This window comes from Cibotium barometz, chromosome 64, assembly GCF_041138505.1.
Source record: "Cibotium barometz isolate CiBa-2024 chromosome 64, ASM4113850v1, whole genome shotgun sequence".
NCBI lineage: Eukaryota > Viridiplantae > Streptophyta > Polypodiopsida > Cyatheales > Cibotiaceae > Cibotium > Cibotium barometz.
In genome coordinates, this window is record NC_141109.1 from 29,873,079 (window position 1) to 29,892,697 (window position 19,619).

The window sequence follows — 19,619 nt, forward strand, 5'->3', positions numbered from 1 at the left end:
GGTTTTCGTTTCCTTTTAGCTTTCACATCTTCTTCTTCCTGTTGCTTCCCCTTCTTACGGCTGGGTCCAGCCACCCCTTTTCCTTCTCTTTCATCCGTTGTGCACTTGCCAATGGGCATCACATCCCCTTCTTCTCTTACCTAAACATTCTCTAGAGTGACAACATTCATGACCTTTGCTTTCCCCTTCTCCTCAGCTGAGATTCCACTGGGACCTGCTTGATCCCTGATATCAATACCATAGTCGTTTGACCTGTCAGGTAACTGCTGTGAAGGTAGTGGCTACATATCACCACCCATTCGCTGAGGCTTATCACAATTTGTACTTAGATGACCAAGCTCACCACAATTCCAGCATGTAGGGATGAAACGACGGCCCCTACCGCAACCACGTCCATACCCTGCTTGTCCATCTCCCCCTTCTTGATTATTGCCTCTACCTCTACCACATCCACCACCTGCACTTCCCATTAAATGTAAGCTCAAATTCTTCATAAGATCAACCATCTGTTTTATATCCTGTCGCAATCCCTCATCAGAACCTACAGGAACCATAGGTACTCCTTGACTAGCTTGTGGTACCATCTGCATAGCCTGGGCTTCAGTGGACTTCATCCTCTCAATCACTGCATTCATGGGTGTAGCCTCCACTGTACGAATCTCCGGCTGTGCTACAACTGGAATCATCCCCAGCTGATTCATCCGTTGCAACTTCCAATCCTTTGATTTGGCAATCTCCACCGCATCCTCATAAGACCTAGGCTTCTTTAATTCCACCTTCCAGCGAATACTCCTCTTAAGCCCGGCTACAAACTTGTTTTTCTTCATCATGTCAGGGGGTACCTGGTCTTCCCCTAAAGCCCTGCATAAAGTCTCCCACAACAAAGAGAATTTCTTCACATAATCATCAATTGATTCCAACTCACCTTGTGTCAGAGCTTGCACCTCATGCCAAACCTTGTCGGGGTCTTCTACCTTCTTGAACTTGTTGCTAAGTGCTGTCTTTAATCCATTCTCAGTCATATCAATACATGGAATAGTAACCCTCAATGACTCCTCATAAGCTCTGTACCAGATCCTTGCATCCCCTTCAAGCAGATGCTCAGTAGCCGCAACACCTGTACCGACTCATTGATGTGGTTGCTTATGCATGCAACCTCCATTCTTTCAAGGAAGTCTGCTACATCTTCATTAGGACCACCAAAAAACTCTGGATAAGACATCATTTTAATCCCCAAACTTCACCTCGAAGCCCAAGAAAAACACCTTCCCTGAAACCCTCAACTCCTAGGGCATACACCCTTGTAAAACTGAAGAAAATACTAGAGCTATCCTCAGTGAAGGCGCCAAAAAGATGTGAGGCAAAAACAAGGAAACAAACACAAGGCCTCTATAGCCTCCTGGCTCACAGACTTTGAATATAACAACAAAATGGGGGCACCAGAGACGATATCATACACGTCTCACCACATCTCTCTCTTATCTCACACAAACCAAAGAAGAGACAACTTCAACGGCTCACACATCTCATTATTAAGGCCTTTTATCTGTCGGCAAGGCTAAGCCACTCAAATATCATCAACACAAACCCTATTTGTCCATTTACAAGGGTTCATCCATCCCACATAGCTTTTTATCAATTGACAAAGCTTCAACCCACTCTTCCCCGCACTCTCCTTTTATCACACACTCACACTGCAATAACACTTCACTCCCCAACACATACGCACGCACCCTATTTGCTCCACATGCACATATACTCTCGTGAGCTACTGTTGTGGCTGTTTTGGACACACACCCGCGCTCACCTCTTACTCAAGACCCACAACATCCCTTGTATGCCTACTGCCCTTATGGCTTAGCAAACAACTCACACAGACTGTTGCCCAAAGCTTCCTCTTGATCACACACCAGAGGCCTCGAAACAAGGCGGCTACCACACCTTTTTGTCTGCAGCTATGCTACCCGCCAGCCCTCCTCAGGCGGCAACCTTTTCACAAGTCCCTTGGCTGCAGTGCTTCGCCAGCTCTGGTTGCTCTTCCTGAAAAACCCGCCTTCTCTATTCTCCTCTGCACTCTCCGCAATCTTTCTTTTGGTCTCCAAACGGCAACTCTTCATACCCAACCCCCAGCGCTCGCCACCTTCTGGCTCCTTCCTTTCACAATGGCGATCCTGCTGGCAGCAAGGCAAGCGGCCAGCTGGCTACCTAGTTGCTTTGCCACTTGGTGATGTTTATATATATATATATATTTTTATAAGGTGGTTCCCATGCCACACTGCAGTGCCTATATGGCCTTTATCAAGATCTTTTGAAACACCGGAATCCACACAAATACCACGTCTCATCACCATGGCTATCATGCCCAGACCCTCTGCGATGTGGAGACATACGGCCATTCCAAATCTGCACAGTACATCCAAACTCAAGCACAAGAGCAATTTATATTTAGCTGGCGTCCCTTGTAGATTTCAATATTTACAGTCTAGATTGGGCTCTCTCCACATAACCAGCATATGTACATCTATTTCCACCAGAAGCTCATCAAAACCCTATCATTGACACCCTCATGCTCTTCCACCTCTTATTTGCACCCATCCAAGACACCCTCTTCACAAATAGAAAGCTCATATAATAAAAACTTCAAGTCTCAAGCAGCTGCTTCAAAGAAAAATGCATGTACTAACTCACTGCAAAGCCATTCAGTCTGTACATTTGCCAGGGCATTCACGGACTCAAAACACCTTTACAGAATTTTGCCTGACAACGGTCATCAAAAGAAGTTGAAGGAGTGTTGGAGGCCCCCTTCTTCTTCACTTCCATGCTGAGATTCTGGTGTACTTCCTCTTGATGCTCTTGTTCTTCTTCAGCATGTTCTTCATTGTCAGTGATGCACATGAGATAGGCCCTTTGAGCTTTCTTCCTTGAGAAACAGTCCTTCTCTTTGTGGCCTGGCTTGTGGCAGAAGTCACAAATGATAGTGTCATTATATTTGTATTTCCCTTTGCTAGAGAATCCCTTGTTGTGGTACAGTACATCTTCTCTTACAGATAATTTTGGAGATTCTTGCTTGAACTTATTCTTCTTCTCCTCCTCAAGCAAAGAAGCTTCAATTTCTACTAGTTTGGATCCAGCATATTGGTGAGGATTGTTACAACATTGTCATATTCAGGACTAGGAAGAGATTTGAGCAATACACCAATGGAGACATCCTCATCAATGCGTAAATCAATACTCGCAAGTTGAGTCACTCAGGAGACTTTTCATGTAATTTAAATGAGAAGCAAGTGAGGTTTGAGGCTTCATTTCAAGACGGAAAAATTCAACCAGAAGTCCAAACTTAGAACTCTTTGACTTGGATCCAAAGAGTGTATTCAGAACATCCCAGGTGTCCTTGGCATTATTGCATTCATCCACATGATGGATGTAAGTGTCATCCAATTCTAGCTTGATTATGGCTTGTGCTTTGTCGTCGTCTCGCGAACTTCCCATGCATTGGCTTCAGCAGGATCCTGAGGTTTCTTCTCCTTTCCATTTGCAATATTCCATAAACTTTTCTTCATGAACCAACTTGATCCTAGTTTGCCATGTATGAAATGAAGTTCCAGAGAACTTGAAGCTTAAATCATTATCCTTTGAAGGCATCTTGACCGAAAAAAAAACAAGAAAACAATGTCTAAAGCTCCTAACAAACACCCAAGAATTAACGGAAAGAACTAGTCTTCTTTGGGGCAGAAGAAGTCACCATCCTCATACAAATGCATGTTCATAGCAAGGAACTCTGAGAAACCAAGACTTTTGGCATAGTGATATCCGAATGGTTTTTTTTCCTTTGTCTGATACTCCCAGAGTCTTTTGGCTGGTGTCTTCTTGACTTGATACTTGGCTCGCCTTTTTGACTTGGTCTTCTTTACATATGCCTCATTAGATGAACAGCAGGAGCTTGTCATTTGAAAAAATATTTTCCAAATGCAATGACATACTCAAGAACAGCATTACTTCTCTCTTTTGAAGATCAGTCCACTGTTTGACTTCAAGGGCATGGATGGGCAGCAAATGAGGTCGCCCTGCTGGAGGGAAGAAGCAGGAACAGCAAACACTTTGAATAATGTCGATTTGAAGCAGCCTGGGTGTCTTGAAGTAGGAAAAAACAGCATTACGACTGGTTTTTCTCCATTTGCAGGCTGAATGCTCAGCTTTTGAAGTTCATACTTGCTAAATGCCTTTGTTTTGAAGTTGCCCAACTGCTCCTAGACGTCGCCCAGCTGTTTTGAAGTTGCCCAGCTGCTCCTAGACATCACCCAGCTGCTCCTAGACATTGCCCAGCTATTTTGAAGTCGCCCAGCTGCTCCTAGACATCGCCCAGCTGTTTTGAAGTCGCCCAGCTGCTCCTAGACATCGCCCAGCTGTTTTGATGCAAGTTGTAGACTAAAAAGAGGCAGCCAGAATGCGGGCAGCAGAGCAGTAGAATCAGAGTATTTGCTTCCATCATTGAAATCGCCCTGATGAAGGCTCTACCATTGTGGCTCCGATACCATGTTACAATAGAGGCAACGTAAGCAATAGTAGGCCCACAAAAATGTACAATCTTCATGAGAGAGCCTGAATATATAGGCAAGAGATTTTTACAACTGACATCATTGATGATCCATGAGATGGAATCCAAATCCTATAATCTCTCCCTACTCCACGATTCTCTCCACACCACACTTGGACTCTCCTAAATTCTAGCCTACACACACATGGGCATACTGCCTTACATCATAGATTAGATCACTCACACTAGCACACTCTTAAGCACACCTCTATTCCTATGTTCACCATGTGAACTGATGCTATCACCCCTATACATTTTAGTCCTCTTGAGTTTGATTTACCAACATACATTTTAGTCCTCTTGAGTTTGATTTACCAACACATAACAGCAAACTCAACATAGCAAAAGAAGAAGTAGAGGTTATAGCACAAAACCAGTGTGGGTGGCGCCAACCCCTTCTGCGGAAGAGCACTTGTTAAAGAAGGAGGCCAGAAATGCCAAGTGCTTATTATTCCTGTCGAGACGTCGCGTGCTAACAAATAAACCTATTGGCTGCGCTGTTGCTGTCGCACCATTAATGTCCCAAGGTTATTATTGTCGATGCACTAGACACCACATGCACACAAACCTGGCAGAGAGAAAGAGGAAAGGGCAGGATCTCGTCAAATTGGTGCGGCTAGCAGACGATGATGGCCATAAAACACTCGTCCCTCCTGGACAACCACACAACGAGGACAAAAGGTTAAAATCCTTGCTTTTTAAAAGCTCTGATACCAACTGTGGGATCCCAACTGCCCCCTCCGCTGTAAGATTCCTCCCCCAAACCCTTTTTGATGTCTAGTATCTTCTTCTATAATCAATCCCTCTTCAGAAATATAAAAGACTTGTTTCTAACTGTTTTAACCTAGAGAGAGAAAATATTCTAGAGAGAGAATATTCAGATTTTTAATATTTTTGGATAGAAAATTATCTCATCTTATTAAAATAAGTTTCCCTGAAACAGAAATTCAAAAAGAACTTTCCAATGTGCAATTGGAATTAATTGGAAATGTGTATAAAGGACCTTAGTCTAAGGGTCTAGATTTTCAGAAATTTTTGGATTATGGTCCAATTAAGGTTCCTATGGACCAATAGCATCAATCCATGTGTAGGGAGGAGATAAATCCAATTTGAAAAAGAAGATACCCAAAAATGAGTAAATACTCACATAAGATGAAGAGTTGAAAATGTACAAGGTTTATTAGTAAAAAATTATGAGCAATATTAAAAGTATGACATATGTAAGGAAGAGGAGTTCTTTAAAGGAGGTGCATATTTCACATAAGATGAAGAGTTGAAAATGTACAAGGTTTATTAGTAAAAAATTATGAGCAATATTAAAAGTATGACATATGTAAGGAAGGGGAGTTCTTTAAAGGAGGTGCATATTTCACATAAGATGAAGAGTTGAAAATGTACAAGGTTTATTAGTAAAAAATTATAAGCAATATTAAAAGTATGACATATGTAAGGAAGGGGAGTTCTTTAAAGGAGGTGCATATTTCACATAAGATGAAGAGTTGAAAATGTACAAGGTTTATTAGTAAAAAACTATGAGCAATATTAAAAATATGACATATGTAAGGAAGGGGAGTTCTTTAAAGGAGGTGCATATTTCACATGCTTGAATGAGTTTTAAACTCATAAAAATTGAGATATTTCATCTCTCCTCTCTCCTCATTCAAGTCTAGTTCCAAAAAGTTAGCTTAACTGACCTAAAAATGGTCAAATATTGACCAAACTGATTTAGAAAATTCTAGAATCAGTTTGTTTGGTTAGGAGCTCAATTTTTCCTATAAATAGAAGCCTCACCCTTGTTGAAAAATATATAGTGTTTATGCATCGTTACTCTACTCCACCTAAGCCAAGAACTGTGAATTCATTTAATAATTCACTAGTTTTTGGAGCTTCCCTCTTTCTTCAATCCCCATTAGTGGCTCCATCAACATACTTAACCAATTGATTGGTTGGGGGCCTCTACCGTGAACAAAGAATCAAGCAATTTGTAAGGTAATTAGTGAATATTGATCTTTTCTATAATTTCTCAATGTTTCTCTCTTCTCAACCCCTCTCAAGCTTGAGAAGCTTAATTGGTATGGTTTTTTAAATGCTATTAAAGTTAATTGGTGAATAGTAGTGAAGAGTTACATAATTTAATAAATGCTATTGAAGTTAATTTTTATTTATGTTTAAATTCTAATGGTTTTTATGTAATTTCTCTCTCTCACTCAAGAAATGGTCATACTCATGACCCATTCTCAATCCAAATGAAGCTTTTCATAAAGCTTTTCATTAATCCAAGATTAAGCTATGCTTGAGGCCAAATTAATGGCTTTTTTCTATGCTTTTAGTTTATGCATATTGATGATTCAATCCATTATAGATTAATGATCCAATTAGAGATCATTTTAATTATTTTCTTAATGATAAGCTTTATCCCTTAGAAAAAATTCATATTTATCAGTCATAGCAGCGGAGCTATGGCAAAATTTTTATAAAAATTATGCATAAAATAATTTCATTCAAAGCACAAAAAGAGGACTTCCTACCATATTCTAGGAATTATCATCCTAGATTAATTGAAAGAATTTCATTATAATCATGGAGAAATTGAATTTTAATATTATGCATAAAGGATAATTTTTTTTATATTAAAAGTGTTACTTTTATCATTTTTAATTTTCATGCATAGAAGTATGCATAAAGGATAAATTTTTTATATCAAAAGTGTTACTTTTATCATTTTTAATTTTCATGCATAGAAGTATGTATAAAGGATAAATTTTTTATATCAAAAGTGTTACTTTTATCATTTTTAATTTTCATGCATAGAAGTATGCATAAAGGAAAATTTTTATATCAAAAGTGTTACTTTTATCATATTGGATTTCATGCATATAGGTATGCATAAAAGATATTCTTTTTATACTAAAAGTATGATTTTCCTCATAAATGGATTTTATGCTTAACTTAGATGCATAAGAGAAATTCTTTTATTCTAAAAGTATAATTCCCTACCAAATTGAAATCATGCATAAGAAGATGCATAAAAGATTGATTTTAATTTCGAAAGTGTTAGTCTCCTTAAATGGAATTTATGTATAAATAAATGTGTAGAGAAATCTTATATCAAATAAAAGAATTCTCTTTTTTTTTTAAAAAAAGATATGAAATGTGATAAGATGTGATAAGAGGTGTATGAGATGTGATAAGAATTAATAAGATGCGTATGGAAAGTGATAGGATGTGATAAGAGGTGTGATAAGAGGTGATAAGATGCTTATGAAATAAGTTAGGATGTGATAAGATGAATTAAGATGTGTATGGGGGGATGAGGTAAGAAGTGTATGTGATAGGATAAGATGTATATGGGTTGTGATAGGGCGAGAATGGATGTGATGTAAAAGATTAGATGTGAAGGTATATGGGGTTATATAAATGGGAATGTGAAAATGGATGTATGTATGTGGATGTGTGGATATGGAGATGGGAGTGTGGATGTATGAACATGAAAATGGATATATGCATGAAGATGTATATGCATAGATGTAAATGTGGATGTAGATGTGGATGTATAGATGTGAATGGATGTGGATGTATAGATGTGAATGGAAATGTGGATGTGGATGTATGTGAATGTGAATGTAGATGTGGATGTATGTGAATGTGAATGTAGATGTGAATGTGGAATGTGGATGTATAGATGTGGATGTATGGGAATGTGGATGTGGATGTATGTGAATGTGAATGTAGATGTGGATGTATAGATGTGAATGTGGAGTGTGGATGTGGATGTATGTATGTATGTGGATGTAGATGTGGATGTATGGATGTGTATGTATGAATGTGGATATGGGATGTGGATGTATAAATGAGGATGTGAAAATGGAGGTAAGCATGTAGATGTGGATGCATGTATGTGAATGTGAATGTTATGTATGAATGTGGATATGGGATGTGGATGTATAAATGAGGATGTGAAAATGGAGATAAGCATGTAGATGTGGATGTATGGATGTGAATGTGGATGTGGATGTGGATGTATAGATGTGGATATGGATGTGAATATATGATATGTGATGTGAAGGAATCTGAAGTGAAGAGATGGAAAAGGAGGTGATTGGATGAGTACACATATACATGGAATGTGGAATAAGTAATGTGGATTAATGAGGGATAATGTGGAAAAATGAGAGTTAATATAGAAACTGTATTTGTAAACTGTTTGTAAATGCTGTTTGTAAATGGCTGTTTTATGTCAAGAATGCTGGGGAAGCATTTTGACCGTCTTGTGATTAAGGTCGTGGAGACCTAACTGATAAAGTTGCAACTGCTGACGGAGAGTCAATGGAGGACGTCTCGCGTAGCAAGGTCGACCGAGGTCTTGACCAGCCTCGGTTCGATTAAAATGGTGAGCTTCCGGTACGGTGGATGAGGGACCAAGGAAGCGGCCTATGAGTGAAGCGCTAGGTCACCTGCGAAGGATCCTAGAGGGTGCTGACCATACGGTGCTCGGGCTCTGGGTCGCCTAGGATACCCACGCGTGCGTCGAGGAAGATATTGGAACAAGGAGTAAGAGTTGTTTTGTGAAACCGGGCATGGATCTGGTTGATTGACCTTGCTGGTCTTCAATGGATGAGTCCATGGCTCTTTATATGGATCTGTTGGTTGATCTTGCTGATCTTCAACGAGAGTCCATCTTGATTTTTATAAGTGATTATATTGCCGAGTATTATGGGCTAGGAACTATTGAAAAGGCCCCTGTGTGGACAGGTGGTGAGCGTTCTAGTTGCCAATGATGCCATAGATACTCTGATGAAGGAATGATGGGAAATTATGAATCAACTGGATAAATTGGGAGATTGTGATCAGTGGTACTATGGTTTCATTAAAGGATTGTTTTAAAGTTAGCTGATGCTAAGAAAAAGGCAATTTTCATATTGGGTGTGTAAGTGGTGTGGCTAGTTTTATGTTTGCATGAAATTCCGGCTAGGGGGCCTTGGAACTCTTTTCCTTGGTACCCGGGACAAAACCTAACCAAATTCCAAATTGGATCCCATCACTACAGTGGTTGGGCGGTTGGCTAACCCATGGGACTGGATGGGGTTAGGCTGGACTGATGGATCCGTAAATCAAGACTCAATTTCTGTTATTACGATAGATAAAGTAAATCCCGGATAGTAATTGTTCTATGGATAGGAATCAACGGCTGTGCCTCCTTGGTGGGGAAAAAAGCGTTGATCCCAATGATCCAAGTGCAAGTTTCTTCCTTGATCTGACCAAGTATCTTTATAGATGCAGTCGGATCTGTTTGATCAGTAAGAGTTTTGACTACGTTAGAGTAAAAATTATCCTGGTGGAATCGCCCGTGCTTTCCGGATAAGGGAAGTTTTTCCGGGTCTGGTTTTGGAAAAACCGACGGATTAGTCTTTTGTCCGGATATCCGTGGACGAGGCCCCGAGTGTGGGACCCTGCCTCGCGCAAGAAGTGCTACTTCCGCTGCTAGTACCCCGAATCCGTTGCGCGGTGGGAACAGGGATCTCACATCCGCACACCGGTTTCTCGGTAGCTAGCAGAACGAAAGCAGCTCCCTCTTGCGCGGGGCAGGGTTTCCCACTCAGGGCCTCGCCCTCGAATGTCCAAGCACGAGACTAAGCTGGTGGTCATTCCGAAAATCGAAACTGGGAAAATTTCCCATGCCCAAAAAATGGGGACAATTCCACCATTTATTTTCTTAATGAATTCTTCTAACGAGGTCAAGATACTGAACTAACCTTCATCTGAATAAACCAGATAGAAGGGAAACTATTACAGACTTAACTTGAAGGGATCAACGCTTTCTTCCTAATTGAATCAGGCACAGCCGTTGATCTATTCGTTAGAGAAGTCTTCAGGCTTTTATTTAACTACTCGAGTTCTAAGTGTATTTCTATTAATCAATTTTATTATTAAAACTCTACTGATTCCAGCCATCCGCGGCCCATGGGATAGCCACCACCCACCCATTGGAATTAGTAGAACCAAACAAGTACTCACCCACCCATAATTGAATGCCTTTCTTAACTTTTTCTTTAGAATACAGATACGCACACACTCCTCTTTAAACTTTAACTTTTAAAAACAATCCATTGATAAACAATTATTGGTTACAGATGTCATATTTCAAAATTTCCATTCAATCCTTGTTTCTCACAAAACAGTATCACTCTGGACTCTCCGTTGAGACCAGTAGGCCAGCAACGAGATCCAGTTAATAGATTACAAGAATTTTCTCGTTATCATACATATATATATCTTCCACGACATACGCATGGGTGTCCTAAGCACCACAAGCCCATGCATCGCCTGGTCAGATCCCTCCAGGATCCTCCTTAGGTGTCCTGGCACTTCACTCAAGGACCGCTTCATCGGCCCTTGCTCATCATACTGGAAGCACACCATTTTTCACTCTACCCAGCTGGTCAAGACCTGGGCAGGTTTTTGCTGCGTGAGCTGTTCTTTGAACACTCCCCGCCAGCTGTTGCAACCGAATTTCCCTTAGAAAAACACATATACCAATGCTCCCTCCATCATTCTGGTGTAAGACAGTCCTTTAAGAAAACAGGGTTTCTATGCAAGTTTTCAGTTTTGATTTTCTTTTGAATACAATCAACATCCAGCCATTTGAAAGTACAACTAAACCATCAAAAATACAACCCATTTTTGAAAATGCTAAAATATCTCAAAAAACACTATTTTTTAAACTAAAAAGAGTACGAGCTCCTAAAAAGCTAAAAAAAAAACTGTTAAAAAGTACAAGTTTTACACTTCAATACTTTGAAAGATGATAGAGCTGCTCATAAAATCACACATTTTTTGAGAAAAAAATACTCAATTTGCAATAAAATAATAATGTCCACAAAATTGGTTACAATGAGAGGTCTTATGCCTCTCGTGTTAAATCTTTGACTTTCTCCAGAAGAATTTTTTTGGTTTGTTCTCGTAGATGACCCGACTTTTTCAAGGTAAAACCATAAACAAGAACTTCCACATCCTCCATGCTTAGGCTATCCACGCGACGTTGACTACGATTTGCTTTCTTTCCCTTTTTATTTACTCGAATCATCTCTGGATAATATTTTCCTGATAATGCATCATCTCCATTGACCTTGTACCAGTGGACCTCAATTGAGCTTACTTTTCCATTTTCCTCAAGGACTTTAAGTACCTTTGCCAACCAAAAAGGACATCCGCTTTCATCATCTGTTGCTAACACTGCAATCATTGCACCTACAGTGAGCTCCTCAATATTTCCTTCCCACATTTCCTTCTCTTGCAGTCGTCGTTGACTAGTCCTTCTAGCACCAACATACGCTTCGCGAGTCTCCCCATGCACCAATGTTTGTAATTCTTCAGGCAATTCTGTTTGTTGATTTGGCATTTGAATATTATCATCACGGTCTTCAAGTTCTTGTACTCTCCAAAGAAAGGGCTCCAGATTTATCAGTGATCTTGAATTGCTTTGAACTTTCTCAATCAAGATTTCTTGCTCATGAAAAAATGTATTCCACCATCCAAGTGAGCAAGCTGGAAAATACACATGTGCTGATTGTATGGTCTCTTTAATTTCTATCAAACATTGCTGATAATTGATGGCTCGCTTTTCTTTTTGAGCTTTTGCTGCTTCAATGCTTGATGCCAAAAGCATTTTTGCTGCCTGAAGAATTTGTCGTTCTGGGACACTGAGTAAAAACTTCAAACCATCCTGAGGATGCCATGCCTCTGAGTTAGAGTACTTCTTACACCACAAACGTGTTTCAGCTTCTTTTTCTTTTATTTTGAATTGATGTTGGAAACTATGGTCATTAAGCTGAGCGAATGCAGGGCTTGCAAAATCTCCACCTGTTTGCAAACTCTCTAAAATCATAGGTGCCTTTCAAAACATGAATTTCTGGCGTAGGATCATAAGCTTCTTTAAGAATTATGCACACCTCTGGAAGGTCAAATGCACTTCTCTTAGCAAGTTTGACTGAAAACCTACTAAACATCTGATCAATTTTATCATGAGTGTGACCCACCAACAAAAATCCAAGTTTGACCTTTTTGAAAACTTTCTGCTGCACCAACATACTCAATAAGCAAGCACTATTTGATTTTGTTTTCCCTTGCCGTATTATCTAGCTGCACATAAAGTGTGCTAGGTAATTCTCCTTGCCATTCACTTACTATTTTCTGAATTATGGTGATGGTCAAGTTAGGGTCGTTGTGTAAATTTAGAAAGTTTATAAAAACTTTTGACGTCATGATGCCATTAAAGATGAGGGCTCCAACAACGTGTAGTTGTATGAAATTCTCTTCCTTCAAATTCTTTGGAGCACGCATAAAATGGGGTATCAATGTCTTCTTTTGATCCATTCCATCTATGACTAATCCCAAATACATTTCTTTCTGCTCAAGGCACTTCTTTCGATGCTTTGCTAGCTTTTGACGCTCTGTACTTTGTTGTTCTCGATGAGCTTTAAGTGCTTGTAGAATAGGACCTGAAAACTCAAAACAATGTAAAGCTAGTTTAAATTATACCACTTGAAATTCTCATTCATAAATTAAAACTTACAAAAAACACAAATCAAACATACCTTTTTCTTCAAATGTCTTTGCAACATCTCTTTTGGCTTTGAGCTCTGCACAAATTTGACAAATCCCCATTCTAGTTTTCTTGGGAATTTTCACATCAGCAAAATATTGTTTCCAAACTCTAAGAAATGAAGTAAATGAAAGAGATGACATGTTTCTTCCTTTCAACGTTTCCACGTAGAGGTTGTAAACTTCTCCCTTTGTAAAATTATCAGGCAAATGGGTGAATTTTGAATTTGGCATGCGCTCACCATTGTAAGTGACAAATCGTTCCATCCAGCTCTTGAGAAAACACAGCTGAGGAATCTCACGTGTACTAAATGAGTACTGTGAATCTTCTTCCACCCGTTGCAACTGCTTTAAGATCTTTTGCATCCGCTGATTGCTTAAACAAAACACTTGAAAAAAACACTTTCGACACACAATCGTGCCAGAAACTGTATATTTTATCTTCTCTCCAGACCTTAATAAAAAACCATGTAATGCTGTATTTTGTTGAGCACGTTTTAAACCAAAGAAGTTTTCACGTTCCTGCTTAATTTTTCTGAATCCAAGTGTCCTCAAGCAGTTTTTTTTACAACAATACACCCTACATGCCTCTCTCAATGCATTGCGATGCAAAAACTTGTCTTTTCTTCTCAAGGGAGTGGTTGTCTCCACACGAATAGGCTGAACTAATGATGGAGAAACTGGAACATCGGTATCAGAATTTGATAAATTAGCAAATAGTGGGCTTGTAACATCATCATCACTGATAGATTGGCTCAGACTTTTAGGAGTGAGTACGGATACAGGCACTTGAAAAGAGCAAAATGAGCTTGAGAGAGACTTTTGTTGCCCTGCCATGACTAGGAACTTCAAACCTCTAAGTTTCTCTAAAAAACAATGGTCTAAGCTACAAAGTGGAGTGTAATCTCAAATCCAAATAACTTACTTTTAATGCTTAGATTCAAAAATAATAATATTAATATAAATATTAAAATTTATTAATTATTATAAAAGATGGGACTTAAAAGATGAGAGGAAGTCCTTTTTAGAGACACATTCCAAGGGTCTGCCGCTAAGAGAGCCACAAGAGCATTTTTTTTAATTTGGAGCATTTTTCTTGAGTTTAATTCTGTAAGGTATGCATTTTCTTGATTACTTTGTTATTTGTTACAATTTTGAATTTTTCTTTCATTGTCATTTGGTTCAAAGTTTGCTACGAGGAAATTATGGCTAGGAAGAAAAACAAAAATATTATCTAAGGAGGTAAGTGATTTCAAAAATAGACTTTTTTTAAAAAGGTATTTTTTTGAAAGAATTGTTTGTCTTTTAAATACACAAAAATACCAAAACGAAGATTTCATACGTAAATTAAGAAAAAAAGAGGTTGAAAAAACAATATTTTATAAAATAAAGATTTAATCAATAATTTTTAAAAATTATAATGACTTCATTTTTTAAAAAGCTAATTCTTGTGTTGTATTCTGGAATACAACACAAAAATCGATAAGTTGCCATGTTTCTTGTGTATTAAGTAGTTTGTATTCTAGAATACAAAGCTTGAAGTCACATTTTTAAAAATTCAACACTTATGCACTTTGAGATTGTATTCCAGAATCCATTGCTTGTACAAGTTGTATTTTGGAATACAGTTTCTCTCAACACTTGAGTTGTATTCCAAAATATGAAGCTTTTACAAGCTGTATTCAAAAATATATTTTTTCTCTGTACTTGAGATTGTATTCCAGAATACACAATTTCAACAAGTTGTATTCTAGAATACAACTTCTCTATACTTGAGACTGTATTCCAGAATACACAGTTTCAACAAGCTGTATTCTAGAATGCAACTTCTTTCTGCACTTGAGTTGTATTCCAGAATACACAGCTTCAGCAAGTTGTATACTGGAATACAACTTCTCTCTACACTTGAGTTGTATTCTAGAATACAAAGCTTCAATAAGCTGTATTCTGGAATACAACTTTTTTTTACACTTGAGTTGTATTCCAGAATACACATCTTCATCAAGTTGTATTCTGGAATACAACTTCTCTCTTCACTTGAGTTGTGTTCCAGAATACACGGCTTCGGCAAGCTGTGTTCTACTGTAAACCAAACTCAATGTAAACCATTAGAATAGACCTTCATGCAAAAAAGATTTGCTTTTTATCTAATTTTAGAAGACATGCAAAGAAAGCAAAAGCTCTCAAGTTCGCGTCGCGCGTGCGACTAAAAAACAGCAAACTGTAGTTCTCACATAAAAAACAGAGGAGGAGCAGCCCGGGAGTATTTCAACCAAGTGTCCTGGGGTTTTACCCCCCTTTTGAAGCCAACGGAACGATCAGAATCTCCATCAGAGCAACATAGCAGAAGATAGATTTTGGGATAAAGCAAAAGCTCTTGAGTTCGCATCGCGCGCGCGGCAAAAAAACAGCAAACTGTAGTTTTAATATAAAAAACGGAGGAGGAGCGACCTGCAAGTATTTCGGTCAGGTGTCCTGAAGTTTTACCCCCCTTTTGAAGCCAACGGAGTGGTCAGAATCTCCATCAGAGCAACGTAGCAGAAGATAGATTTTGGGGGTAAATTTTTCTCAAATTGTGTTCAAGAAAGAGGTTATGTAAGTACTTTGATGATACAAAGGATCCTAATTGTTTTGGGTTTGATCTATTCATCTCTTAGTGCTTTCTCTTCTCTTTTATATCTGTGTATTGTGGTTAGAAGCTTCTTGTGAGTTGTATTCTGGAATACACAGCTCTAGAAAGTCATTTATTGAAATTCAATTACAAAACACATCTTTGGAGGAAACAACCTATTGTATTCTAGAATACATCTCTCTCTCCCTCTTTTTCTCTAGTGTGCTAAGGAGCTCTCTCTCTTACATTCCTATCTCATGTTTGCTTACACATCTAGGTCCGTTCTTGCATGGAGGTTAACACACACTCTCTCTCTCTCTCTCTTTCTCTCTATGTCTATTTGTTCTCTTTCACTTTTTGTCTTTCTCGTTTGTTTGCCCTACATACACGTTTACTAATCTTAAATGTTGTTTCATTTAACAAATCATATTTTTGAAAAATATGATTTTATCTCTATTTGTTTATCTTAGCAATGAGATAATGATTTTTTATTGTCTTATTTAGGTTTAAGATGGCCTCACCAATACGTGATGCTCGAACTTCTAAGAAGCAAAAGAAAAGTAATCAAGCAACTGCATCTATCCCTGTGGGTGGCTCAGGACGTTCAGGAGTCTTGACACCTTCTCGATCTCAACCTGCTCTAGTTAGTCCTCACTTTCAAGCACCTCGAGTGACTGTGACTCTTCCAAACCCTGATAGACGTCCAAGTGAGCCAAGAAGACAACTTTTAGCAGCTCACCAGTTTCCAGAGTTACAAGATCAACCACCATCAAGCAGAATGGTTTTAGCTACTCATGGACTTCCTCCATCATCTCAAGAAACCACACCTTTAACTCAACATCAGCAGAAAAAGTCTTCAAGCATGGAAGCTACAACTCTTTGGAGTAGTGCAAGAGGTAAAGCACGAGAAGGATTTGCTTGGACAATTCAATTTGGCATGGTAGGTAAGCACAAGACAATCGTTGAGCCAAACACACCTTTCCTTTCTATTGCGGAAGAAAAAGGAGACTCTGAAAATACAAAGTATTTAACTTATGGTCGCATTGTTGAAGTCAAAGAAAGTATATCTCGTGGGATCATTCATCATCTGGTAGACAACAACAAAGGAAAGTTTCTTGCAGTTAGAGTTTTCTCTGCTAATTTTCGGCTTGAAGAGATGAATCCTATTTCTACCCAGCAAGAGTTTAGAGATGCAATGATTACTCACAAACGGGTATGGATATCTTTCTCTCGACCTTTTTTTCATTAGTGTTAAAAAAATTTCTTATCTTTGTGTATTCTAGAATATGTAGAGAACTGTTATTCTTTTTTAAGTTTGTTTGAGTCATGTCTTTCAAACTCATATATTGGAATATGTAGAGGTCAAGTCAACTCTAGTTTGCATGTATTCTATTAAACATGAAGTTTGTCTAGTCTAGTTTGTATGTATTCTAGTATACACGTAGTTTGTATGTATTCTAGTTTACACATAGTTCAAAAAACTTCTTATCTTTGTGTATTCTAGAATACATTGAGAACTATTCTTTGTTTTTTAGTCTATTTAATTCTTGTCTTTCTAGCTCATATCTTGAAACACTTAGAGGTCTAGTCAAGTCTAGTTTGTATGTATTCTAGTATACAAGAAGTTTGTCTGCTCTAGCATATGCTAGAATGCATTCTAGTTTACAAGAAGTTTGTTTTGTTTAGTTTGAATGAATTTTAGCAAGAAGGAAGTTTGGCTTACTTTTTATATCTGGTTTAATGAGTTTACCATATGTATTCTAGTATACAAAGAAATGGTTAAAGTGTTCTTACTTTTGCATAAGTTACTCTTTGGTTCTTACTTTTAAGTTCACTCTATCAAGTCTTAAAATCCTCTTCTACTTAGAATGACTTTTTCTTTTTCTTTTTTTGTAGTCTTTTTCTGAAGCATTTCAAGAGCATCATAATAATTTGTACAATTCCAACCACTCCACTGATGATTCTGATTATGAAGAGAATGAAGGTACAGACATAGATGACTCAGAAGAAGATGTTGAAGTTCTTGAAGAGACTTCTGGGTCAAAGTCTCAAGATGTGAGTGATACTTTGCTTTCTGGACCTGGAGCTCCAAAGTCTGATCCTTCAGAATCTTCTGGTCTTAATACCATAAGAAATAAAGCCAAAAAGTTTCATATGGTTGATGAGAGACCCTTAATTTTACTAGTGTCTAATATAGAACGTCCTCCATTAGATCATGTTTCAAATAAGAGACCACTAGAAGTTCAAACCATTGTCCCTGGACATGTGAGTAATCTTAAAGTAATGATGAAGGAGAAACCAACAACAAATGTTTTACCCCTTCTTGTTCTTGTGGATAAGTCTTCTTGTGTTAAGAAAGAGAGTTTTGAGAGATCAAAAATCAATCAATACAAATACTTTATCTTGGGGGGAACTCACTCTCTCATTGCTAAAAAAGAGTTATGTGCTGAGTATCCTCATGTAGAGAGCTATAAGACAGTCCTAGCATGGGTCTATGCTGGGTTAGGTGATGATGATGCAAAGCTACTTGCCCTTGATCACAACATTGATTCCGAGATGCGACTATCCATGTCTTTCTTACAAAAGATAAGATTTTTTCACAACGAGTGGATCAATCATATTCAGCAAGGTCATAAAGTTGATGAAGCTTTCAAAATCAAGCTTTGTGAGCAAGTTGGTCTTGTCACAAAGAAGTCAAGCAAAGCTGGACGCTCTGGAAAAACAAATGTTCGAGGTCATGACAATTTCTTTCAGTTAGCCTTTCGTGATGGAGAGATATGGGATCTACAAGAAGACATTTTCAAGCTTTGGGAGGAAGGTAAAATCAAAGGGCAAAAAGTAAAGCTCCCACCTGGAAGTCAAAAGGGCAAAGGAACAGGGAATGAGGACACTTTGAAGCCAATTCCTGAAGAAATGCGTATCACGAATTGGCGAGCAATGCAAGGAATACGCGAGAAAAATATTATCATACCCATCTTGGCACGAGTGAAAGGAGGTTCTTTGACACTCGATGAAATGGCAAAGGAATTAGAACAGTACGTTGCTAATTCTTCTTTTTAAATCTACTTATTTTATTTCATGTAAAGTTGTTTTTTTATTTTGTGTTTTTTTGAAACAGGCAAAAGACTTTCTTGTACATGCAAAGAATCATGATTGAAAAACTTAATTGCAAGGATTGGAACGAGGTTCAAATGTTTCATCCCATCACTAGTCAGCCAAGCTCCTTAGAGCGTTTCATTTATCTTTTCAAAAATGCAGTAAGTAAACTACATATTTGAATAGATTTTTTTTTATTTAAGTGTTTTTTAAGGTTTTGTAAAAATTTAGATCAAATATTTTAAAAATTTGATTTTGATTTTTGTATGTGTATTCTAGAATATATTTAATGTTTACTTATTTTCATTTCAACAAGTCTCGAGCACCTCGTGCTCCCATAAAGAGCATTCCTCAAGAGTTTGAGCAACATTTGAGTCGCGCAAGGGCAGAGCGGAAGAGATTAGAAGAGGCACAAACTTTGGAGACCATTCAAGAGGCAAATATTTTCATTTCTGATGATGTGTCTGCAGAACCAGTTCAATATTTTGTTCATGAAGGCAAAGTAGAGAACATGGAATCGCTTGTGACTGCACAACATTTTACTTTAGCCATTGCTGATGCTCCGTATGGATTTAAGGCACCACACTCAATACACGATGAGGTAAAGTATGGTGTAAGTGCATATAAAAGAGTCATCGACGCTTTCAAAAAGGTCACAACAACGGCTGAATCATGGGCACTGGTAATTTTTCATGCTCATGATCAAATCTCTGCTGC

The 19,619-nt window shown here is 38.2% G+C and overlaps 1 protein-coding gene across 1 annotated transcript; it reads left to right on the forward strand.

Annotated features, from left to right (window-relative positions):
• The first annotated feature begins 18,214 nt into the window (after window positions 1–18,214).
• Window positions 18,215–19,091, forward strand: LOC147603508 (uncharacterized). Its single transcript, XM_086796935.1, has 2 exons — window positions 18,215–18,841; window positions 18,925–19,091. Exons 1-2 carry the CDS (start codon window positions 18,363–18,365, stop codon window positions 19,082–19,084), a joined length of 639 nt encoding a protein of 212 aa, XP_086653061.1. The 5' UTR covers window positions 18,215–18,362; the 3' UTR covers window positions 19,085–19,091.
• The last annotated feature ends 528 nt before the right edge of the window (window positions 19,092–19,619 follow it).

Excerpts from the sequence above, each read along its gene's own strand:
- LOC147603508 (XM_086796935.1), top strand. The coding sequence starts at position 18,363 with ATGCGACTATCCATGTCTTTCTTACAAAAGATAAGATTTTTTCACAAC. Across the intron at positions 18,842-18,924 it reads ATGGCAAAGGAATTAGAACA|GCAAAAGACTTTCTTGTACA; the intron begins GTACGTTGCTAA and ends TTTTTGAAACAG.